This window comes from Felis catus, chromosome E1 (genome assembly GCF_018350175.1).
Source record: "Felis catus isolate Fca126 chromosome E1, F.catus_Fca126_mat1.0, whole genome shotgun sequence".
Lineage (NCBI taxonomy): Eukaryota > Metazoa > Chordata > Mammalia > Carnivora > Felidae > Felis > Felis catus.
Genome location: NC_058381.1, coordinates 36,462,634 through 36,486,527, shown reverse-complemented (window position 1 = coordinate 36,486,527; position 23,894 = coordinate 36,462,634). Strand labels below are relative to the sequence as shown.

The window sequence follows — 23,894 nt, the reverse complement described above, 5'->3', positions numbered from 1 at the left end:
TCATGATCTCGTGGCTCGTGAGCTCGAACCCCACATCGGGCTCTCTGCCGTCAGCTCGGAGCCCGCTTCGGATCCTCTGTCCGCCTCTCTCTCTGCCCCTCCCCTGCGGGTGCATGCTCTCCCAAAAATAAATAAAACATTAAAAAAAAAAACCCACACTTATATGCTATCACATCCTTCTTTCTCTGTCCCTGTTAGCATTTGGAACTGGGAGCTCACTCCAATGCAAACACACACAAAAAAGGCCTGGAAAGGAAGAAGTGCCTGCAAGTGACCAGGAAAGGCAGGACCAGGCTGAGACTTATTCAAACTCGGAATTATATAATGACAACAACACTTCTCTATAGTCCAACGTGGGCCTGTAGGCTGCCAGTCTCTAACTTCTGCTCTAACAAGGACCAACCCCTGCCTTTTCTACAGATTCCCAAAGAACCCTACATCAGAACTACAGAGAACTGAAGTATGGCACCACCATGGTCAAAACCCACGTTTTCTTGGAGTGAGATTCCCTTCCTCGAATAGTTAATTGAGCTGGGTGAAGGAAACGTGAGGATTTGGAGACACTCCCTTTTCACCCCCAAGAAGATACAAGGTGACCCTTCCCAACCCTTTGGGGGCAATCCACTGGGTCCCCATTGTGGATCCCTCGAATGCAGGCACTCACCGCTCTCGTATCGGCAGGTGGAGAGATTGATCACCAATCATCTGGAAAAGAGAAGAAGGAAAACAGCAAGACAGAGACAGACGCACTTGCCAGAACACGTGGCCGCACCCAGAAGCATCCCACCCCAGGTGGGTCCAAGCCTACTCAGTCGTACCCAGCCTGGTTTGACTACACCCCTACTGAAGACACGAATCCAAAGGATTGCAGAGAGGCAGAAAAAACACGGGCGCTACCATTACTCAGCCCACGAGGTCGAAATTCGGCATTGTGGTTGCAACGAATTCTGCTTTGGCTCCCTATGAACCTTGCCTCCTCAATCCTTCGACTCCAGCGGCCCATCAGGAGCAGGAAGTAAAAATCTTTTCGGCCAAATGACTTCATGGTCGCCCACCTCTTGCCTTCCCCCCCCCCGCCCCCACTAACGGAAGTTGTGAGTTAGAAAGTGGACAAGCTGTCACACATCAGTGAGTCTGAGGACTGATCCATTTTCCCCAAAAGAGGCAAAGCGTGACAGAATATTAAATGGGAACTAGAACACAGAAGCCACAGTCGGATCCCAGAAATCGGCATCAGTCTTGTTATTTTTAAAATGTACTGGGGCACCCGGGGGGCTCAGTCGGTTAAGCGTCCGACTTCAGCTCAGGTCATGACCTCGCGGTTTGTGGGTTCGAGCCCCGACACCTCAGAGCCTGGAGCCTGCTTCCGATTCTGTGTCTCCCTCTGTCTCTGCCTCTCTCCCACTCGTGCTCTGTCTCTCCCTCTCTCTCAAAAATAAATACACCTTAAAATTTTCTTTAAATGTACTAAGTTCCCAAGGCAATAAGCACTTCCTTAAAACAAGGAAACTGTCTCCCTCCGCACAATTAAAAAAAAAAAAAAAAAAAAAAAGGCATGCTAAACAACAAATAGAATGACGATTAGGACAAAGCGTGGTTAAGATTACAAACACCATCGTTTGGTTCTATGAAACAGGTCATCAAGTGGATCCTTTCCATCTGAACCGAAAGGGGTGTGATTTTGACAGCGTCTTTTACCCTCTCATTAGCGGCCAAGGCCCCCTCCCCTCCGGGTCCCCTCTGCTCCCAACAACACGGAACCCCATTCCCCATCTTTTGGTCCTAACCTTTTTTTCTTCCTCCTCCTGCCTTGCTGCGGGGCATTCTGAAGCCTCTCTTGTACCCCAGCGTTCTCGCTCATGAAAACCAGGGTGACGATTTCTTTCGACTCTTCTGGGGAGCTGTCCTCCTGCTCTTCTGAGTCTGCCCCTTCCCCGCCCTCCAAAGGCAGGCACTGGAGCATCTCCCCAGCCTGGGAGGAGGCTGGGGGCAAATCCGGGCCCACCCTGGAGAGAGGGCAGAAGGAGCGGCAGTTACTTGAATCCACCTGCAGGGGGACCCCCTCCCTTGCTCATGCGGGTGGGAGACCCACTCGGAGACCAGGGGACAGACTGCAGTTTATAAAATGCCACCCCACCTCCACGGTGGGTGCCAGCTCGGGGAGAGAGCCGATTCCACCTTTTGCCACTGACTCTGACCTTGGGGACTCGCTCAGCCAATCCTGGCTTTGGTTTTGCCCTCCTGGGATTTTTCAGGAGTAGGCTGAGAAGCTATGCATGGCACCTGGTAAACAATCTTATTAAAGTGAGCGAGTGCCTGGAGACCGCCTCGGAACCAAGGCCTAAGCCTTCCTAGCTGAGGGAGTTAGTCCCAGTGGGTGTAGATGAGGCGCTCTGAGGAGGTCCGTTAACTGGCTCCCCACGACGCTGAATGTCCCACGCCCAACCTGCTGCCTGACCGTGAATGCAAAGGGAGCGGAGCACAGGGTCAATTTGTAGCTGACTGAGCACATACCAAGCTCAGGGCCAGAGGGAGCCCTTCCGAGATCCCAACCACAGAAAAGGCTACAGTGTCTCCCGCCCCCTGCGATTCAACGTAAAAACAAGACCAAACGGTAAAATATCACTAAGGAAGTCCAGCAGAGTTCTTGTCCCTCCTCCTATCCCCATGATGACTTCTTCGTTGTTTGCTGGGAATTTCAATATTTTTTAATGTTTTTTTTTAATTATTTATTTTTGGGAGAGAGAGAGAGAGAGAGAGACACGGAGACAGAGCACAAGCAGGGGAGGGTCAGAGAGAGAGGGAGACACAGAATCTGAAGCAGCTCCAGGCTCTGAGCTGTCGGCACAGAGCCCGACACAGGGCTCGAACTCACCAACTGCGAGATCATGACCTGGGCCGAAGTCGGACACTTAACCGACTGAGCTACCCAGGCGCCCCAAGGTTTTCAAATGATTTTTAATGCCTTTGTTTCAATAATCCTTAGGAATGTGCTTAGTTTGCTTGGGGTGACCCAGAACAGCCCAGATCCAATGAACTGATTCATCACCTTCACCTCCAAGATTTCTATGACCCTAAAGCCAATCTTCTGGGGCCCTTCCCCTCTTTAAAGAAAGTTTAGAAAAGGACACGGTAAGGTATATATCTGGAGCCAGGATTACTAGGTTAATATAGAAATTAGCTTCTAGTTTTATTTTATCTATCTATCTATCTATCATCTATCTACCTATCTATCTTGCCATGTTGTTTCCCAGAAGGACTCCCAACAATTTGGCCTACCTCCAGCAATATACCATAACAGCTGGCTCACCAACTCACATAATCTCATGGGAATCACTTTCCCTCCATACCCAAACTTGCTAATTCTAGACAATTTTTTGTACCTGTCGCCACATTTTTAACATTACTGCATCCTTCCGTGTCTCTCTGCCCCTTTCCCACACCAAAATTGGGGAGTAGAGGGCTCTCACTTGGAGGCTACGTATGAATAACTCAGTAATAAAGCCGCCCTCCTGGGTGGCTCCGTCGGTTGAGTGTCAGATTTCGGCTCAAGTCATGATCTCGCGGTTTGTGGGTTCGAGCCCCGCGTCGGGCTCTGTGCTGATGGCTCGGAGCCTGGCGCCTGCTTCCGATTCTGTGTCTCCCTCTCTCTCTGCCTCTCCCCCACTCGTGCTCTGTCTCTCCCTCTCAAAAATAAATAAACGTTAAAAAAATTTAAAAAAAAGCCTCCCTTATACGTGTGTACTTCTTTAGTGTTTTCAGAGAATTATCACACCCACCATCACACTGAAAGCTCACAGCCGTCGCCAAGAGGAAGGGCAGAATTATTAAGTCAGCCAGGGACTGCCCCTAGTTTCCCTCTTGCCGAAGGGGGGCTGTCACTTATTCCCAAGCCCAGTTATGGTGACACCTGAAAAGGGGAGACAGAGTTGTACTCGGCACAACCACCCGACGAAACCTGGGCCTCGTGAGCCCGTGTTGCCCAGTGGACAGGCACATTCTTGGCAAAGTCCAAGAGGACCGAGGTACGTGAAATATTGACCTGGGGCTGCTTCCTTGATTTCAGATAAACGGCCCGTTCCGCTCCCCTAGCCCTCCGCAACGGCTTCTGTTTACCAAGCCGTGGAGGAGTGGCTCCGTTTACCCAAAGGTTAATGTTAACTCGAGGAGACAAAACTGACCCTGAACGTGGCCTCTGGAGTCGCGAGTTGTCTCTGCTGTCTTTCGAGTCCTTGCCCAAGTGGTAAGAACAAGTCATGGCTGCCGCTGTCTGCCTGCCTCAAAGAGAAAAACACAACAACAACAACAACAACAACAAGATCAAATTCTGTTTCCTCTTGTCCCAGAGGGCCTCAGGCACATGGACCAGGGAACCGAACCCTTGCACTTCTCAGGGAACTGATCGCCACCGCATTGGTTCCCACCTGCCTTTCCCCTGTATTCTAGGCTATCTATGACCCGAGAGCCAGCTGAATGGTGCTTGAGTCAGGTGCAAGGTGGCGGAGAGCCGTCGATGCCCCATGTGTCTATTTTTGCTTTGCCTTTGGTCTCCCAGCTTCCTCCTCCCCCAGCCCTCTCAGTCCTGTTTCTTCCCCAAGGCTAAATCCCGCTGACTTCTCTCAAAGGTTCCTGATAGAGAATACGGTGCTCAAAGTTTGCCAGGGGGAGGAAGGGGGGGCGAGGGGGGGGGTGCCTGGGGTCACATGCTGAATCCACCTGCAGAAATGTTTACTTGGCCCACCACAGTGTGTAGTTGTTATAGTTTTAAATAGAAGTAGGGGCGCCTGGGTGGCTCAGTCGGTTAGGCGTCCGACTTCAACTCAGGTCACGATCTCGCGGTCCGTGAGTTCGAGCCCCGCGTCGGGCTCTGGGCTGATGGCTCAGAGCCTGGAGCCTGCTTCGGATTCTGTGTCTCCCTCTCTCTCTGCCCCTCCCCCGTTCATGCTCTGTCTCTCTCTGTCTCAAAAACAAATAAACGTTAAAAAAAAAATTTTTAAATAGAAGTCGTTGCTGCGGTGCCTGGTGACTCAGCCAGTTAGGCGTCCGGCTCTTGGTGTCGGCTCAGGTCCTGACGTCACGGTTCATGAACTCGACCGTGGCACCGGGCTCTGCCCTGACAGCCTGACAGAGCGGAGCCTGCTTGGGATTCTCTCTCCCTCTCTCTCTCTCTCTCTCCGCCCCTCCCCTGCAGGCGCGCAGGCGCGCGCTCTCAAAACAAATAAGTAGAACTTAGCAAGAACAAGTACATAAAGGAGTTGCCAATACGTAGGAAATGTGGATTTCTCCGAAAAATCCAGATTTCTGTCACTTTTGGAAAAGTAGGTCCCCAGTGCCTCATGCCAGAAATCCGCCAGAGCCAAATAATGCCTCCCTCATTAGCTATTTTTCAACCTGCCCCAGTCCGGTCCCTGTGGTCTCCGTGACACCAGAGTCACAAAACAGCTGCGTCCAGGTCATTTCTCTCCGGGCCGCAAGCCGGGTGCCCTTGACATCTGGATTTGCCTGTCCTCTTCTGGCATCTCTCTGGCCCCCAAGCAGCGGTGAGTTAGAACAGAAGCTGCTTCCTCCAGAGAGTCTCAGGTCTTACTGGACTCCACCAGTCTCCTCTTACCCAGTGCCAGCAGCCAGTCCCTTCTCTCCCGCCCAACAATTCGGGTGTCAAAAGCAGTCTCGCAGTCTTGTGGAACTAGAGAAGGAGAGGCAGCAAATTCGAAGGACGGGGCTAAGAAGAATAGAAAAGGGTGAAGGGGGGCTGCCGGCATCCCGAGATATACGTACATCCTGGCGTGAGGGCCGCTGCAGTGAGAGACGTGACTTTAAGTCACCTGCTAAGAGAAGTCGCTGAGAACTGATTCTGGAGCCTGTCTGCCTGGATTGAAATCCCGGCTCTGCCACTTTCTAGCCGCGTGACCTCGGGCAATGTATTTCATGGCCCCTTCTGCCTTAGTTTCCCCATCTGTAAAATGGTTTGCCCCAGCCAGTTACGGAAATTAAAAGGAGTTAATACAATACAAAGTGCTTAGGACAGTGCCAGGCGCAGAGGAAGTGCTCACTAAAGGCTACCTGGCAGCACCAGCTATGTGGCCCTGGACTGTGGCTTCCCTGATGGAAAAGACCGTGTCTGTGAATGCTCAGCTCCTACTACCGGGTCTGGCAGATACCAGAGGGTTATAAGCTTCCCGAATGATCAGACTGGAAGAAGGAATAGATTCACGGACTCATTTCGCTTACCGTTCGTTTTCCTCATCTATATAATAGAAGCGCTGTTGTGAGCATTAGATAAATAGCAGTTTTTCAAGCACTGGCCTTGGGTTGAAGAGGGCACTTACAACACTTCGTGTCACTCATGTGTAACTGTAGCTACTTTTTACAACCTACTTACCACGTAACTAAGCATTTACATTGTACTGAAGCATTTTATATCCGTATGTACTGTCTCAGCAGACCATCGGGTCATAGATATTCTCTTGCCTCCATTACAGATGAAAAGATTGAGGCACAGAGGGGCAAAGGCAGGAGACATAGCTGGGGTTCCACAGCCTACCTCTCTTCTACACGCCACCCGCCGCCTTTCCCTCTCAGCTGATCACTCATAAACGGTGTGACCGGAAAGTGAAGTGACTGGTCTCCCAGCTCCCAGAAGCGGTTTTGGTGACCTCAGTCCCTTAACAATCAGTTGGTCCCATTTTCCTTAAAGCCAACTGCTTCCAAATTCCCACCTCCATTAAGGGCCTGGATCTCCCCAGATTTGCCATAACCTGGGAACACGTCTACTGTTTCGAGGTTGTATTTATTTTCTCTGTTTGCTGCCCTTCTCGTCACCAAAGTCCACGTTGTACGTGGGCTCTTATTTGGGCTGTAATTAGAACTTTTTTTTTTTTTAAAGTAGGCCTCACACCCAGCGCAGAGCCCGACACAGGGCTTGAACTCATGACGCTGAGATCAAGACCTGAGCTGAGATCAAGAGCCAGACGCTTCACCAAAAAAAAATAAAATAAAATAAAATAAAATAAAATAAAATAAGCAGCTCTTCCCGTCCATGGGTCCTGTCCCCATGCTTTAATAAAATCACCTTTTTTTTTAGGGGCGCCTGGGTGGCTCAGTTGGTTAAGCGTCCGACTTCAGCTCAGGTCACGATCTCACAGTCTGTGAGTTCGAGCCCCGCGTCGGGCTCTGGGCTGATGATGGCCCAGAGCCTGGAGCCTGCTTCCGATTCTGTGTCTCCCTCTCTCTCTGACCCTCCCCCGTTCATGCTCTGCCTCTCTCTGTCTCAAAAATAAATAAACGTTAAAAAAAAAATTAAAAAAAAAATCACCTTTTTGCACCAAAAAAAAAAAAAAAAAAGAGTCAGACACTTCTCTCGACAATAGCCAAAGTATGGAAAGAGCCCAAATGTGCATTGGCAGATGAATGGATAAAGAAGATGCGGTATATACAGACAATGGAGTATTGCTCGGCAATCAAAAAGAATGAAATCTCGCCATTTGCAACTGTGCGGATGGAACTGGAGGTCGTGAGGCTAAGCGAAATCAGTCAGTCCGAGAAAGACAAATATCATATGACTTCACTCGTATGAGGAATTTAAGATACCAAACAGATGAATATAAGGGAAGGGGAGCAAAAATAATATAAAAACAGGGAGGGGGACAAAACGGAAGAGACTCATAAATATGGTGAACAAACAGAGGGTTACTGGAGAGGTTGTGGGAGGGGAGATGGGCTAAATGGATAAGGGGCATTAAGGAATCTACTCCTGAAATCATTGTTGCACCAGATGCTAACTAACTTGGAGGTAAATTAATTAAATAAATAAGCTAAAAAAAAAAAAAAAAAGAGTCAGACGCTTAACAGACTGAGCCACCCAGGCACCCCCGGAACACTTTTTCAGCTCTTAACTGAATTCCTCAATATTACAGCTGGGAGGGACCATGAGAACACCTAGTTCAAACTGTTTGCTTTTTGGAAGTTTGGAAATGCCCCTGCCAGCTAGAGGAGGGGACTTGCACAAAGCCAGAGAGCGAGTCAGAAGGGCCAGGACCAAAGCCCTGGCTACTGCACCCTCTGCTCATCTTTCCATTACACCAGGTGAATGGACAGGCAATGCGGACTAAGCGCCTTGGAGAACGTTTAAGGCAACTGACTTGTGCTAACGTAGCAAACAGAGTAAATACCATCTTCGGTTTTACATAATGACGCAAGAAAACATTTAGTTCACCTGTCCAAAGAGGACAGTTAAGACCATTTACGAACAGTGATGTTTCCTCTCATTTTAGTGTGGGGTTTGATCTTGGAGAAGCTTCCACCCAGGCAAAGCCGACCAAATCTGGCTAGACAGCATGAAAATGCCCTTCATTGGCCACCAGGGGGAGGGAATGAGCCCTGGGATGGCTTCATGCAAACACACTGCAGATTATTTGGAAAAATCTCACAGCAAGGGAGCGTTTCCACTTCTGAAAGACTATACGTGCTGACTCCTCTTCTTCCCCCTAGAGGTGCACGGAAAATATCTAGCGCTTTCTTTGGCAAGGCGGAATTAATACGGGTGTCAATACATTGGAGAAAAGAATTATTTGGTGGTTACGAACAGATCATGGAGCATGTTTAAAGTTGTAACTAAGCTTTTTCATCCCAAACTTCAGAGCCTGGACTTTTCTTTCAGTCTGTAGAATTACATGTGGCACTGAAGGGCCATCCTACTGTGTCTGCCGGATGACGACCTTCTCTTCTCCCAAATAATATGTTTTCCCGCACCTCCTCCCTTTTACAACTTTGGGTCCTCATTCCTCTACCAGAAGCATCCCTCTGAAGGCTTCCAGTGGCTAGCTCTTGGAAAAGGTTGAAAGTAGGTTGGGGAAGATGGGGAGGTTAGATCTCTGGATTTTGCTTTCAGCTTTGCCTCTTTGATTTTGTATGTCATAAGAAGCCAGGTAATAGCGCCTCCCTCATTCCCTTTTTTTTTTTTTTTTTTTTTTTTTTAGTGTCATTGACACACAATGTTACATTGCTTTCAGGTTCACCTTCATTCCCTATCTTTTATTCCCTATCTTTTCTGTGATTACCGGACCACCAGAAGATAAAAACTTCACATCTAGAAAAGTGCTTTGGGGTGCCTGGGTGGCGCAGTCAGTTCAGTATCCAAGTTCAGCTCAGGTCATGATCTCACGGTTTGTGGGTTCGAGCCCCGCGTCCAACTCTGTGCTGACAGCTGAGAGCCTGGAGCCTGCTTCAGATTCTGTGTCTCCCTCTCTCTCTGCCCTTCCCCCACTCACACTCTCTCTCTCAAAGATAAATAAATATATATTTTAAAAAGAAAAGTGCGGGCCGCCTGGGTGGCTGAGTCAGTTGAGCGCCTATTTCAGCTCAGATCATGATCTCATGGTTTGTGAGTTCGAGACCCTCCTCGGGCTCTGTGCTGACAGCTCAGAGCCTGGAGCCTGCTTCGGATTCTGTGTCTCCCTCTCTCTCTGCCCCTCTCCTGCTTGTGCTCTCTCTCTTTCTCAAAAATAAAATAAACATTAAAAACAATTTTTAAGTGCTTTGAGCTTTGATGCAGGCAGAATAAATTGAGATTCTTTTTATGAACTTTTGCCTTTTCATTCTAGCCGCCCTTGGAATTTCAGCCCAGGGACTAAATGGGTTCTTAGCAAGATGTGGATTAACAAGGGAGGGATGGGGGCACTCAAGTGCGTAAGGGCTGTGCCAGTAAGAAGTGCTGAGAGTGACCAGCCATATTCTCTGGAAACACTCAGAATCTTGCTGACTCAGATTCCATGTTTTGCTCTGCCAGAAACTGAGGGGAAGATGCATTGTTCAGGGCAGGCTCACGCCCAGCCATTTTCTGCACAATACTCTGCATCACCAGCAAAGACAGATGGATCTGGATCCAGATCCCAGCTCTACTTCCTAGTGGGTGACTGTGGGTGAGAAACTGAGTTTCTTTGTACCTCAGTTTCCTCATGAGGAAAATGAGGAAAATAATATCTATCTTGGGGCGTTATTTAAAGACGAAATGAGTTAACATTTATAATGCTCTTAAAGCAGTGCTTGGCTTAAAATAAAAGCTATGTAAAATGAAAATATAACAGCAGGATTGGTGTATCTATTAAATAACTTACTGAATGAACAGCCTGGTACATACCGGTGCTTAGTAAAGGTTAGCTCCCTTCCCATCTCATTCCCAAATGTGAGTTACATCTTTCCTAGGGTTCAAATCCCAAAGGAGAACATTCCTCAAGCCTAGAAGAATTCTCCCTCAGGAGGTGAGAAATAGGAACTGGAAAGGGGGGAGCTGAAAAAGAGGGGCAGGGGCATTTGTTGAGGGCTGTGCTGGCTATCCAAAACAGAAGGGTCTTTCTGGAAGGTTTCTCCAGGCAAAGGAAGAAAGGTGATCAGGAGAAAGGCCCGGCGATGGGGAAGGAGGAGGCAGACAAAGTTTGGCGATTCCCAGGGATCTCCGGTATCTAAGGGACAGCTCCCTGGGCGGGGTTTGGGAAATCCAGGGCAGGAAGTGAGGGTGCCCCAGGTTCGGGTGAGAAGCGGGGACAGGAGGGGAGATGGAGCTAGAAAAGTTAGAGAGTGAGGGCAAGGTCCTGGCATCGGGGTCTTGAGGATGAGAAAGGGAGAGAGGGTATTTCCGGGGTGAACGCCAGTACGGAGCTGGGAAGTGATGAGCTGCGGCGCCAAGGGGGAGCAGGGACTGGGAGGGCGAGTGGCGTTGGCCATAGAGAGCCACCAGGGAGGACAGAAGGAGTAACCCTGGTGAACTGGGCACCGAGGGGGACTTCGGGGGTATGAAGAACCAGGTTTTCCGTGGGGAGACACTAGGAGGCCGCGATCTAGGGCCAGCATCGGGTTTGGGGGGGCTCTTACCCGCAATTCCTATCTCCCCGTCTTGCCCCCGCTCTGCTGCGCGTATCGTTCGCAGCCACACTTTCGGGCCCCCTCCTCAAAAGAGTTAAGGAGACAAGGTCCCATTGGCTGCCCCACAACCCTTAAGCCCAACTCGCGCTCCTCCTAACTTGGGGTGCGCCCAGCCCACATATATTTGCATATAGGGCTTTCCAGGTCTTCGATTGGCCCCAGCGGCAGGCGGCCGTGCCCCCCCCCCCCCCATCCAATTAACCGCCCCTTTGCTCTGAGAGGCCAGCGCCCAAGGTCGTCCCTGGAGACGCGGAGGACGCTTGGGCCGCGCTCCTCGCGCTCGGGGCGGCTCCACTGCTAGCCCTGCGCTGGTCCCCGCCCTCCCCCGCCCGCGCCGTCGGGGCGTCGGGGCGTCGTGCGCAGGCGCAGCTGGAGCCTCGGGGCCGAGCGGATCCGAATTGTCTGCCTCGGAAGCTCCAGCTGCCCGGGAGGGGGAGGGGGAGGCGGAGGGGGGGAGGGGGGGCGAGTGGGGTGCACCGAGGGGGGTGGTCTCGTCCTCTGGCGCTCTGGGGAGGGTGAATAGCTGAAGCCGGGACCAGAGGGGAGCCGCGCAGACAGCATTGGATTGAGACCCAAGTCAAGATCTCAGGCATGTGTAATCATGGGCAGTTGACATCATCTCTCCGGGTTTAGCTTCTCCAACAGTAGATACCGCAAACCTGCAAGGAACCGCTCTGGCTTACTGAATCATGACATATCAGAGAGTGGGGGGGGGGGGGGGTCGTGGCCCCTCTACCGAACGAGCCCCTGGCCGAGAGAGGCGGCCGCGCAGGGCTCCGGGGTCTGGGCTTCGCACAGCCACATTCTGACTGTCCTCTGGCAGGCGGGGGAATCAGAGTAATGACTGGATTCACATGATCGGGGTTTCCTTCCGTTTCCGCCTGTGTCAGCCCAGACTCCTGCGGGCCTGCAAAGGGTTGGCGGCCAGTAGAGCTGTTTCTACCTGGGTTCGTTCAGGATTGGGGAAGGACCAAAGGATCGATTTAAAACTCCTGAAAGGGGGCGGGGGGGGGGGCGGGCGTGGGTCAGTTGGTCGGCTCAGGTCATGACTTCACGGGCGGTGAGTTCGAGCCCCAAATGGGGCTCTCCGCTGTCAGCATGGAGCCCGCCTGGGATTCTCTCTCTCCCTCTTTCTCTCTGGCCCTCCCCCGCTTGCTCTCTCGCACGCGCTTTCTCTCGACATGAATGAATAAACTTTAAAAAGCACTTTAAAAAAAATAAATAAAATTCCTGAACCACAGTGTTCTTAGGAAACTCTCTTATGGATGGCGCCGGGGATTTCTTGTTGCCTATATCCATTGTTCTTCATTCTGCAGACTTCCAGATGCTTGAATTGATGTTCCTGAAATGTAGCTGCTCCTGCGGGAAAGGATTGTTCAGTCCCAAGGAGTAAGACTTAGGTAAGACTCTGCAACATTAACTCTCACGCTGAGGATAGACTTCTCTTCCCTCCGTTGAGGGGAGACAGAGGAGACACAGGCCCTTCCCAGAGAAGCCGTAATCAAAAGGACTAGTGAAAGAGGCAAGATCCTCGCTGATGTGGAGGATGTGGAGTTAGTCCCGGAGAGTTTCCGAGAGGATGAAGGTTTTAGCAGATTCATTGGGAACATTGTGTCCAATCCATGTGCCTGGGACTTCTGCTGGCCTCTGATCCCTTATCTGAATAAAGCAGAGCTTTACAACAGTCCGCTGCCCCTCTCCCTGACACACCCCTTATGTCCCCAGGGAGGCTCTGTTCCTGGACACTTGGACATTCCAAAAACTGTGTAAACAAGTCTCATCAGAAGCCCATTTTGAAGCCCTAATCACCCCCCCCAACCCTTCCTCCCCTTATAAAACTGATACATAATAAACCTTTATGCCTAGCTGTTTGTACAGTTACTCACGACTGAGTGCTCTCATATGCCTGTAAATAAACTGTTAACCTTTTGACCTAAGTTGCTGGAGGAAGTTTTCCTCCCGCACAGGACCCTGTCCCTATACCAGCTGATCTGCCCAGGCAGGAGCCTAGAGGCAAAGGCATGGCTTAGCCCCAAGTGGACAATGAAAGCCTGGTTAGTGATGCTTAAATTCACGCTGGAGGGCCTGAGGTGAAACCAGGGGCCCATCTGCTGCTCTTCCAGAAACCTCCCTGCCACCCTATCCTCTACCTCTTCCCTCGGTCCCCCTTCCCTCCAGGTGGCCCTGGGCTATCGCGCCCCTCCCCACCTCCGGGGCCCTGGAGGCCCAGGTGACCAGTCATCAACTGGCCAAGAGCAGATGCTTCCCTAAGACCAACCGTCCCGGCTCTGTCTCCCTCCCCCTTCCGGCCTCTTTCTTTCCCCCAGTGTCCCACCAATCTCCTCTGCCAAGCTCGGGCTTTGGTCTGAGGTCCCTCTGGAGTGATATTGTGATGGAAATGAGGGAAAGGATGCGGGAGGGAGCGGCAAAGATTTACAACTTCCAGAGGGTTTCCATTAAAATCCCTGACAACTGGTTATTTACGAGAGGGTTGGCCACAGTGGGAGCTAATAGGCCAGAGCCTGGCACCCCTGTCCTTTCAGGGGTGCTGACAAGGGGGTGAAACAGTAGAACTGCCCCCACTGTAGAGCAAAGCATCCCCTCCAGGGCCGGAGGGACGGCCAGGAAATCAGAAAGCATCCGTGATTTGTGCCAGGCAAACCCCAAACAGAAAGATCCCTGAGGCAGACACCGAGGGTTTTTCTGGGCCTGGGTGTGAAAGGTCGAAGCAGCGTGTTGAGCCTCCTTCAGTCGTCAGAAAAGTGGGACCGCGTCCCCTCCCCCGAAACTCAAACTCAGAGGCAAAAGTGCGCAAGGGAGAGACTGCAGGCACAGGTATGAAATTTGTTTTCACGGGCTTTTTGTTCCCAAGGCACCCACCTGACTAAATAGTAAGACAGTTTCCCCTCAGAATGGTGCCTGCTATCCAGTTGACACACAGGCTCCTTCTCAGTTTGGGACTCTTCCTCTCAGTAGTTGATGGGGGAACAAAGAAAGTCCTGCTTCTGCCTGTACCAGTCAAAGGAAGTCTTGGTGGGGCGCCTGGGTGGCGCAGTCGGTTAAGCGTCCGACTTCAGCCAGGTCACAATCTTGCAGTCCGTGAGTTCGAGCCCCGCGTTGGGCTCTGGGCTGATGGCTCAGAGCCTGGAGCCTGTTTCCGATTCTGTGTCTCCCTCTCTCTCTGCCCCTCCCCCGTTCATGCTCTGTCTCTCTCTCTCCCAAAAATAAATAAACGTTGAAAAAAAAATTAAAAAAAAAAAAACAAAAACAAAGGAAGTCTTGGTATAGGACACCTGGGGGGCTCAGCCGGTGAAGCGACCGACTTCCGCCCAGGTCATGATCTCACAGTTTGTGAGTTCGAGCCCCGCGTCCGGCTCTGTGCCGACAGCCCAGAGCCTGGAGCCTGCTCCGGATTCTGTGTCTCCCTCTCTCTCTCTGCCCCTCCCCCGCTCACTCTTTGTCTCTCGTTCTCTCAACAGAGCAAAACGAACAAAATAAAAAACTTAAAAAACACACACACACACACAACCACAAAGCAAGTCTTGGTATCTGTACCAGGGACGATGGCGTCGGGAGTGGAAATGAGACAAAGATTCTTAGAAGACCTTTTTTTTTTTTGCTCATACCCCAGGTTTTGGTTTTGGTTCTGTTCTGTTTTTTTGCTTTAAGTCTGCAAGGTCTGAGAGTCACAGAATCAGAGTTCTTTTTCAATCAGAAGAGATCTTACAGGCCACCCAGTATTTCTCTTGTGTTTAGAAGACGAAATTGAAAGGCGCCCGGGGGTGGGGGGGGGGCTCAGTCCGTTAAGCATCTGACTCTTGGTTTCGGCTCAGGTCACGATCTCATGGTTCATGAGATCGAGCCCCGCGTCGGGCTCTGTGCTGGCAGTGCAGAGCCTGCTTAGGATTCTCTCTCTCCCTTTCTCTGCCCCTCCTCTGCTTGCTCTCGCTCTCTCCCAAAATAAATAAAATACACTTAAAAAAAAAAAAAAAAGAATTAGAAGAGGAAATCGAGGCCCAGAAAAATGTAGTGGGACTTACAAGCAGTTATGTTCACGCAGAATCTTTGCTTTTTATTTATTTTTTAATTAAAAAAAATTTTTTTAATGTGTATTTATTTTTGAGACACACACACACACACACACACACACACACACACACAGAGCATGAGCAAGGGAGGGGCAGCGAGAGAGGGGGACACAGAATCCGAAGCAGGCTCCAGGCTCCGAGGCGTCAGCACAGAGCCTGACGTGGGGCTCAAACTCACGGACCAGGAGAACGTGACCTGACACTTAACCGACTGAGCCACCCAGGTGCCCCTTGAATCTTTGCTTTTTACAAAATTGTTTAATGATTGACTTAAATATTCAATGGGTATAGAATGGTGAAGTAAATTATGGTAGAATCACTTATTACAACAAAAAGGAAACCAATAATCATATGGTTTATAGCAATATAAAACGGTGTTTGGGGGCGCCTGGGTGGCTCAGTCGGTTGAACATCTGACTTCAGCTCGGATCGTGATCCCTCACGGCTTGTGAGTTCGAGCCCCACGTTGGGCTCTGTGCCGACAGCTCGGAGCCTGGAGCCTGCCTCTGATTCTGTATCTCCCTCTCTCCCTGCCCCTCCCCTGCTCACACTCTGTCTCTCTCTCCCTCAAAAATAAATAAACATTAAAAAAAATGGTGTTTAACCCAACAGTAGTAAGCAACAATAACAAAAAATTGCAAAGGCTATGACTATACTCGTGTCAAACGTGCATTTGTATGCATAAAAAACTGAAAGAAATGTTAAGAGAATTTTCTAAGGAAAGGAAAAGCATGACTCTCCTACAGATAAAAAAATGAACGCATGTTAAAGATTTTATGTAACTCAGTAGGGAGCCAGTCAGATGATTCAGCTGGTTCCAAAAAAGCGGCACAATTTGTCTGATAAAAAAGAACATTGTGGGGCGCCTGGGTGGCGCAGTCGGTTAAGTGTCCGACTTCAGCCAGGTCACGATCTCACGGTCCGTGAGTTCGAGCCCCGCGTCGGGCTCTGGGCTGATGGCTCGGAGCCTGGAGCCTGTTTCCGATTCTGCGTCTCCCTCTCTCTCTGCCCCTCCCCCGTTCATGCTCTGTCTCTCTCTGTCCCAAAAATAAATAAACGTTGAAAAAAAAAATTAAAAAAAAAAAGAACGTTGAAAGAAATTGCAAATGGACGCAAAACTGCTTTTTCTTCCACAAGGAAAGGAGGCAAAATAGTCCAACCTCTATCAGATCAGACAGAAATTCCTTGCCAATCAGTTACCTACAATTTACGGAGTTGTAAAATACTTCCCATAGAATCAGTTCAAATTGGCTAATTCAGGGAAGGGTGTCCAACAGAGAGATTTTTCTCTACAGACAACAGTCTTGAAAATATGTGTAGGATTATGAAATGTCTCTTTCTTTTTAGTTTATTTAATGTAACTTTTTTTTTTTAATTTTTTTTTTCAACGTTTATTTATTTTTTTGGGACAGACAGAGACAGAGCATGAACGGGGGAGGGGCAGAGAGAGAGGGAGACACAGAATCGGAAACAGGCTCCAGGCTCTGAGCCATCAGCCCAGAGCCTGACGCGGGGCTCGAACTCCCGGACCGCGAGATCGTGACCTGGCTGAAGTCGGACGCTTAACCAACTGCGCCACCCAGGCGCCCCTTAATGTAACTTTTTAAAACAAAGATATGCCTCCCAAATTCTTACAGGGACCATACAATATCCCCTGAAATGTTCAATAGGTGATTTCGTTTGCCCGCACATTCTAGAAACACAGGGTTCACGTGAGGCATACCTGGCTCCTGTTTCTCCAAAAGTTTATGAAACAGCACACCCGGGGTGCCTGGGTGGCTCAGTCGGTTGAGCGTCCAACTTCGGCTCAGGTCATCATCTCACAGTTCGTGAGTTCGAGCCCCGCATCGGGCTCTGCGCTGACAGCTTGGAGCCCCGAGCCTGCTTCGGATTCTGTGTCTCCCTCTCTCTCTGCCCCTCCCTCGCTCATGCTCTCTCTCTGTCTCTCAAAAATGAATAAACGTTAAAAAAAAAAATTAAAAAAAAAAAAACAACAAAGCAGCACACCCAACCTGCATTCGTTGAAAGCCTAATGGTATCCCAACCTAATTAGTAGTCTCCTTCTTGCCATTGGTTATTCAATTCTTCTCTTTCTCAAAGCCGGGCGTAGAATCTCTCTGTACTTGGGAATGCAAGCTGGTGCTGCCACTCTGGAAAACAGTATGGAGGTTCCTCAAAAAACTAAAAAGAGAACTACCCTACGACCCAGCAATTGCACTACTAGGCATTTATCCATGGGCTACAGGTGCTGTTTCGAAGGGACACATGCACCCCCACGTTTATAGCAGCACTATCAACGATAGCCAAAGTATGGAAAGAGCCCAAATGTCCATCGATGGATGAATGGATAAAGAAGATGCGGTCTATCTATACAATGGAGTATTACTTGGCAACCAAAAAGCATGAAATCTTGCCATTTGCAACTGTGTGGATGGAACTGGAGGGTATTATGCTAAGTGAAATTAGTCAGTCAGAGAAAGACAAATATCATATGACTTCACTCATATGAGGACTTTAAGAGACAAAACAGATGAACATAAGGGAAGGGAAGCAAAAATAATATAAAAACAGGGAGGGGGACAAAACAGAAGAGACTCATAAATATGGAGAATAAACTGAGGGTTGCTGGAGGGGTTGTGGGAGGGGGGATGGGCTAAATGGGGAAGGGGCACTAAGGAATGTACTCCTGAAATCATTGTTGCACTGTATGCTGACTAATTTGGATGTAAATTTTAAAAAATAAAGTTAAAATTAAAAAAGAAACTCTCTGTACTCCGTAAGGCATCCAATTGCAGAGTCTTTGGTGGTTACAGAGACGGCGAGCTCCAAGGGATAAAATTCCTCTCACTGTCTTTTTCCAGGGAGTGGAGAGTCTAAACGCCAGAGTCATTGCCACAGGATAGAGCTGGGCAGGACTGGAGCGAGCACAGGGGTAAAAGTGAGCCGCTGCTTGGACATCTTGTAGGCTGCCTCCTGCCTCTCCTTCCCATAGTCCACACCCCTGTCGCCCAGATACTGTAGCTTTGCACCAGCCAGGACAGTGCTGACACATATCTATTTAAATTTCAATTTGATAGGGAATTTCCATGTCTGTGTGGGTTCCCCATACGTACCTGCATATGCTATTAAGTTTGATTTTCTCCAGGGGCGCCTGGGTGGCGCAGTCGGTTAAGCGTCCGACTTCAGCCAGGTCACGATCTCGCGCTCCGTGAGTTCGAGCCCTGCGTCAGGCTCTGGGCTGATGGCTCGGAGCCTGGAGCCTGTTTCCGATTCTGTGTCTCCCTCTCTCTCTGCCCCTCCCCCGTTCATGCTCTGTCTCTCTCTCTGTCCCAAAAATAAATAAACATTGAAAAATAAAATCTTTAAAAAAATTTTGATTTTCTCCAAATAAATAAGTAAATACTCCATATAAAACCCAGTTCCCCGGTGCACTAGCCACATTTTAAGTGCTCGACAGCTACATGCGGTCAGCACGGTTACTGAGCACTGCCTTCGCTGCGGAGAATCCTACTGGAGAGCACTACTGGGGAGGACTATTCCCTCTCTCCACGTCGTTTCTCCTCCATCCCTTTTCCTGCAGGCCAAGCTTGTTATTCAAAATAAATCAAATGTCACCTTTGACCAGGACTCTTTGACCAAACTTTGGTTGGGCTCCTCTGAGCCCTCTTGACGAGGCTTCAACCTTGGGCTTCTACATCTGCCTTTGCCAAGTCCACAGCTGGGGTGCAGAGGTGCCAGGGCACCTGGCTCTGGGTGAGGGGGTGAGGGGGTGGGGGGTGGGGGCAAACAGACCAGGTTCAGCCACTCACCGCTGACAAAATGCAAAGACAGGTGGCGGAACAAGAAAGGAATTTATTTCAGGGAAGGGCAACACCAGGAAGACAGTGGACCCTCTGAAATACAATCTCCAAAGTGCCGAAAATACTCCTGGGTTTGTAAGGAAAATGTGGGACAGAGGTCAGAGAGTACTGCAGGTGGAAAGCGAAGGTCAGGTCATTGTTGTCTTGAGGTCACGTGGGGTCTTGCTGGCTCAGGGCAGTCGTTGTTGCTTGAGGGGGTAGTTTTGGTTCCCATCACGATGATTTGCCTGCGGGTTCTTTTGCCTGAATTAAGAGATAAGCAGGAAAAAGAAAACTTTACTTACAAAGTACAGACTGAGGTCAAAATGGAGGTAGTTGAGGTCCTCTTTCAAGTCCCGTTTCAGCAAAAATCTTAAATCAGCTTAGAGAGAATCCTTACTCTTCCTATCTGATCAATCCCTAGCCTGCCTTCAGCAAGAATCCTATTAAATCAGTTTAGCAAGAACCCCCCGTTCTTGATGTCTTCTCCTCTTAGTAATTTTCCACCACTGACTCCCTCATTCTGCTTGATTGGCTGTACATCCCCACTTGTCCTTACTGTTTTTGGAACTGGGTACAATCTCTCTCTGTTTGTAATGCTCCTATTACAACCGTCCCAAATAAAGTTTTCCTTTCTGTTTGAATAGGCCTCCGAATAATTTTTTCTTTACCACTTTTTCTATGAAACCTTCCTTCTTGCCCCTAGGAAAAATGAATTCTATGCTACCTTAGCACTATGTAAATTCCTCATCTAAAGCCACTACCATGGGGTATCATACTCATTTATGCATTTGTCTGCCCTTATGGATTACCGAACTCTCATGAAGAATAAATATGGTGAGAGTCATGATTAAGAGCACAGTCATTTATTTGAGTCAGAATGCTCAGTTCAGAGTCTTCTGATGGCACTTACTATCTGGGTGAGTTTGCACAAGTAACTTTACGTCTCGAAGCCTCAACTGTCTCATCTGTGAAAAGGGTATAATAAAAAGTGCTTCCCTTGTAAGGATTCAATGAGAAAACCCACTGTGTCAGGCAGAGTAACTACCCCCATCCCCAGTCTTCGTCTCCATTCCTAACACTTGAAGATAGGAGAGGAGGATTTTCTCTGTAGGTCTGAATATTGATTCCCATTCTTTCAATATCCAGTTATAAAGGGTTCCACTTGCAGCCTTCCCTTGACACTTCTATTGGAAATAAATCACAAACTAATCAATGTTTTTTATTCCACGCTATCGAACTTAGCTTCCCAAAATGTCAACAAAACAACCTGTTGATAAGACAAAACTGAGATTATTCTTACCTTACTGAGGAAGAAGACGGTCTTTTTTTTTTTCTTTTCTTTTAAGTAGGCTTTTTGCCCAGCACAGGGCCCTACGTGGGGCTTGAACTCACAACCCTGAGCTCAAGACCTCAGCGGAATCAAGAGTCAGACGCTTAACTGACTGAGCCACTCAGGCACCCCACAAGGATACTTTCTTGCCAAAGTTGTAGCCGCAGCACAGAGGCAGAAGGACAAAATAGTGGTGTTTATTGAGACTCTGAAGTTGGTTTGGGGAAGGGGTGGGTGGATTTCTCAATGCAAAGTTAGAGGCAAAAGTTGATTAGGGTAGGGTAAGGGTCATGATATAATAGTTTAGTATGGGTGGACACAGCCAAGCAAGGATTTTGAGGCCAAGGGCTCTTAGAGTCTATCATCATGTGATGCTTTCTCTTAAAGAATCAGTGGTTCTTTTAGGCAGTTCCTAAAATGCACAATGGATTCATTTGCATTTTTAACCTCCCCACAAGAGTGTCATGAAATAGTTGTGTTAATATAGACATTAAGGTATGTAGGGGTAGGAGATTTCAGTTCCAAGGGCTTTTTAGAAAGCCACTAAGTAAAATTAAGGGAGATGTATCCAGGATACTGAGGGCACTTATCCCTGTAGACAGAGTTTAAAATGGAAAAGCAGGGGCGCCTGGGTGGCTCAGTCGGTTGAGCGCCGACTTCGGCTCAGGTCATGATCTTGCGGTCCGTGAGTTCGAGCCCCGCATCGGGCCCCTGTGCTGACAGCTCAGAGCCTGGAGCCTGTTCCAGATTCTGTGTCTCCCTCTCGCTGACCCTCCCCCGTTCATGCTCTGTCTCTCTCTGTCTCAAAAATAAATAAATAAACGTTAAAAAAAAATTAAAAAAAATGGAAAAGCATAATTGTGGTCACTCAGAAGGTGATTTGAACTTTCAAAAGAAGCCCCAGTCCCTGATTTACTCATTATTCCCCACCATGCATTCATCTCGGTTGAATGCCACCAGTCTTGAGAGAAGACAGAATAAGGAATGCTCATGCCCCTACCTGAAATGTAAAGAAAGTGGTTTCAGGGGCATAAATCCCCCCGCGTTAGACTGCACACAAAAGTTTCTGTCCAGATTTAGATGGATGCTACTCCTTACAGAAGAGGCACTTCTCAATTTACCTGTCCACAGAAAAGTATGTGCAGTGTTAAAGAAATAATTATTCTGACATTTGTTAAACCCGTAAGAGAGACATTATCCAGGACTATTGCCACAGGGACCGTTACAATAGAGGAGACATATGGTGCTCAATTCCAAATACGATAAGGACAAGTGCATGAAAAATTACTAAAGGGAGACATCAAGGGTGGGAGGGGATTCCTGTTGAAGTGCCTTAGCAGAATTCTTGCTGAAGGCAGGCCGTCGATCAGCTATCACGGGTGAGAATTTCCAAGTTGGCTTTGCAGGATTCTGAGTTTATGCTTAGTAAGAACTACCCTGACAGAGTTAACACTAAAAAATAATTTCATTATAGAGAGGGAATGATGAGACACAGGAAGTGGGGCACATAGGGAGCTTGCTGGATCTCCTTTATTTAGGGGCAGGCGGGAGGCATGATTAAATGCCAAAGGGGGTCTCATCTGTAAGACTCTTAGGGAAGTGTGATGTGGGGGCAGGAGAAAAATGAAGATGACTTCTCGATGGCCCTTTCTCGTTCAGGCCTGGAAGAAGTAAAGTTTGGGGCTTTTTTTTTTAAAGGTAAGTAAACAGCTCATTCTAAGGGAAAAATAGGCTCCTTGGGGTGAGAATGCTGTTTGGGATGGGCGAAAAGCACAAAGAGCCGCAGAGCGCCCCTGGGGCTCAGTCACCTGAGCACTACAAGTCCCAGCAAACATCGCGGCGAGGGCGGAGCTTGGTAGCCGTTGTGACGTGGTGGGCGGGATCAGACGGGATCTGCGGTCCCAGGAGTTTTTAGCCCCGCCCCTGTCCCTTGCCCTGCCCTGTTGCTGTTGTGCCGACGCCGGCTGCTACCCCCGGTGAGTCCCTGGAGTGAAAGGAGGGCAATTAGGGGCAGTTGGGCCTTCGGGTTCCCCAAATTCAGACTTCCACTCCTGAGGAGGCACCTTGGGCAGGCAGAGATGTGGCTAGTTTCGGTTTTCACCAGCTTCCATCTTTCTAGGGTGACAGTAAGTGTGAGTGGCGTCATGGAGCCCCTGGAGCCCCTCCCGTGGCCTTGGAGGGTTGAGGGGCAGTTTTCTCCCGAGGAGGGCCGAGCTTCAGTGCTTGTGGCCGGGTGGCAGGCTCCTTGAGCAGAAGGGACCCCTCTGACGGCGAGTCAGGGTCTTGACGTCACAGCGTCATCTACCCCACCCCCCACCCCCCAGTGGGCTGAGGTCTTGGCAGTTCCTTAATCCCTATCCTTGACGACATCAGCATCGCTGTTTGCTTCGAGGCCGCGGCGGCGCTCTGCCCGGTCACCCTAGGCAAGTTACTTTCTCTTTGGGCCTCAGTTTCCCTGTCCGTGATCCCCAAAGCCCCTTTCCTTCAGATGAGGCCTTCTGTAATTGGAGATATTCTAGGCAGCCGAGAAGAAAGAGCGTAGTGACCTGCTTTTTTACGGTTGATCTCCTGTAGCCCCTCCTCACCGCTACCTTCACCCCAGTTCAGTGTAGGTGCTAATGTTCCCCGTTAGGATTTCAGCCCCTCCCAGGCGTTTTAACTTTTCCGGAGCACTTGGATTCTTTGTTCCTGATGCAAGCCAACAAGTGGCCTTTGCTGGAGCTGAGTAGAATAACACAGATGCTATGTATTATAACTTAACTTCCCCTGTTGGCAAAAACCGTTTCAAGCAAAAGACTTTTAATGCAGTCGGTCTTTGTAGATTAGGGAGAGTACCTGACTAGGAACTATCCAGGTGACTCACTTTCACGGGTATTTTCAAAGGGCCTCTAACCTGAAACTCGACCCTTGAGCAGGTATGACAGCTGTGGAGTGGAAAGGACCCCGAGAGAGACAGTGAGAGTTACTTAGTGTCGACAAGCTGTATTATCTTTCAAGTCAGGTGGTACATCCAGGGCTCTTTAAAAACTTTGTGCTTGTCGATATCATACCACGGTTCCTTCTTTCCTTGGATGACAAGAGAGGCCGTGTAGATGACCTCTTTCGCTTTCTTTTTCTTTCACTTAGGATCACCATGATCGCTGGGACGTTTCTTAGAGATTTTCTAGCCTGATCCATGCGTTTTACTGATGAGGATCCTGAGGCCTAAAAGGAGGGAGTGTGAGTTGGTTAAGATCGCAGAGCAGGGGCGCCTGGGTGGCGCAGTCGGTTAAGCGTCCGACTTCAGCCAGGTCACGATCTCGCGGTCCGGGAGTTCGAGCCCCGCGTCGGGCTCTGGGCTGATGGCTCAGAGCCTCGAGCCTGTTTCCGATTTTGTGTCTCCCTCTCTCTCTGCCCCTCCCCCGTTCATGCTCTGTCTCTCTCTGTCCCAAAAATAAATAAATGTTGAAAAAAAAAAAAATTTAAAGATCGCAGAGCTAGGACAGGAACCCAGGCCCCTTGGCTCCTAGCCTCGCTCCCTTCCCACTACACTTGAAACGCTGTCCCCACCCATGTCATTTCAGGGGTCAGCACGGTCACCCCTTTCAAGGAAAAAGTGTACCATCTCGTTAAGTTAGAGGTGAAGGACACGGCCTTGAGCCTCTCAAACCATTTCTTCTGGTTGCCTGCATCTCCTGTCCCAGAACGATTTTTCTTTTCTTCCCTGGTACCGTC

General features: G+C 49.3%; 2 protein-coding genes and 2 long non-coding RNA genes across 12 annotated transcripts in view; 2 read left to right on the top strand and 2 right to left on the bottom strand.

Annotated features, from left to right (window-relative positions):
- Positions 1 to 11,097, bottom strand: part of TTLL6 (tubulin tyrosine ligase like 6) — a 40,150-nt gene extending 29,053 nt beyond the window's left edge. The window contains exons 1-4 of one of the 3 annotated variants that reach the window (XM_045044678.1): positions 10,870 to 11,097; positions 4,182 to 4,274; positions 1,788 to 2,006; positions 665 to 702 (exon numbers count right to left, since the gene is read on the bottom strand). In XM_045044678.1, the coding sequence (XP_044900613.1) occupies positions 665 to 702; positions 1,788 to 2,006; positions 4,182 to 4,258 (334 nt within the window). In that variant the 5' untranslated portion in view covers positions 4,259 to 4,274; positions 10,870 to 11,097. Of the gene's footprint in view, positions 1 to 664; positions 706 to 1,787; positions 2,007 to 2,198; positions 2,700 to 4,181; positions 4,275 to 10,869 lie in introns of those variants that run through there. The other 2 variants (XM_045044680.1, XM_045044679.1) reach the window with 2 other exon arrangements.
- A 1,136-nt stretch (positions 11,098 to 12,233) lies between these two features.
- On the top strand, positions 12,234 to 12,785 carry LOC123381981. The gene is made up of 2 exons (XR_006589673.1): positions 12,234 to 12,320; positions 12,646 to 12,785. It is a non-coding gene; the product is annotated as an uncharacterized LOC123381981 (long non-coding RNA).
- A 6,055-nt stretch (positions 12,786 to 18,840) lies between these two features.
- LOC109494340 lies at positions 18,841 to 22,381 on the bottom strand. Of its 2 annotated transcripts, XR_006589444.1 has the most exons (3): positions 22,244 to 22,370; positions 21,181 to 21,301; positions 18,841 to 19,111 (listed from the first exon to the last, which is right to left on the bottom strand). It is a non-coding gene; the product is annotated as an uncharacterized LOC109494340 (long non-coding RNA). The 2 variants fall into 2 exon arrangements; XR_002149153.3 differs by lacking the exon at positions 21,181 to 21,301 and having other exon boundaries at positions 22,244 to 22,381.
- Positions 22,046 to 23,894, top strand: part of CALCOCO2 (calcium binding and coiled-coil domain 2) — a 28,137-nt gene continuing 26,288 nt past the window's right edge. For 4 of the 6 annotated variants that reach the window (XM_023243507.2, XM_003996724.6, XM_045044388.1 and 1 more), the window contains exon 1: positions 22,046 to 22,156. The gene's annotated coding sequence lies outside the window, so the exon portion shown is untranslated. Of the gene's footprint in view, positions 22,157 to 22,470; positions 22,604 to 23,306; positions 23,400 to 23,894 lie in introns of those variants that run through there. The other 2 variants (XM_006940233.5, XM_019817746.3) reach the window with 2 other exon arrangements.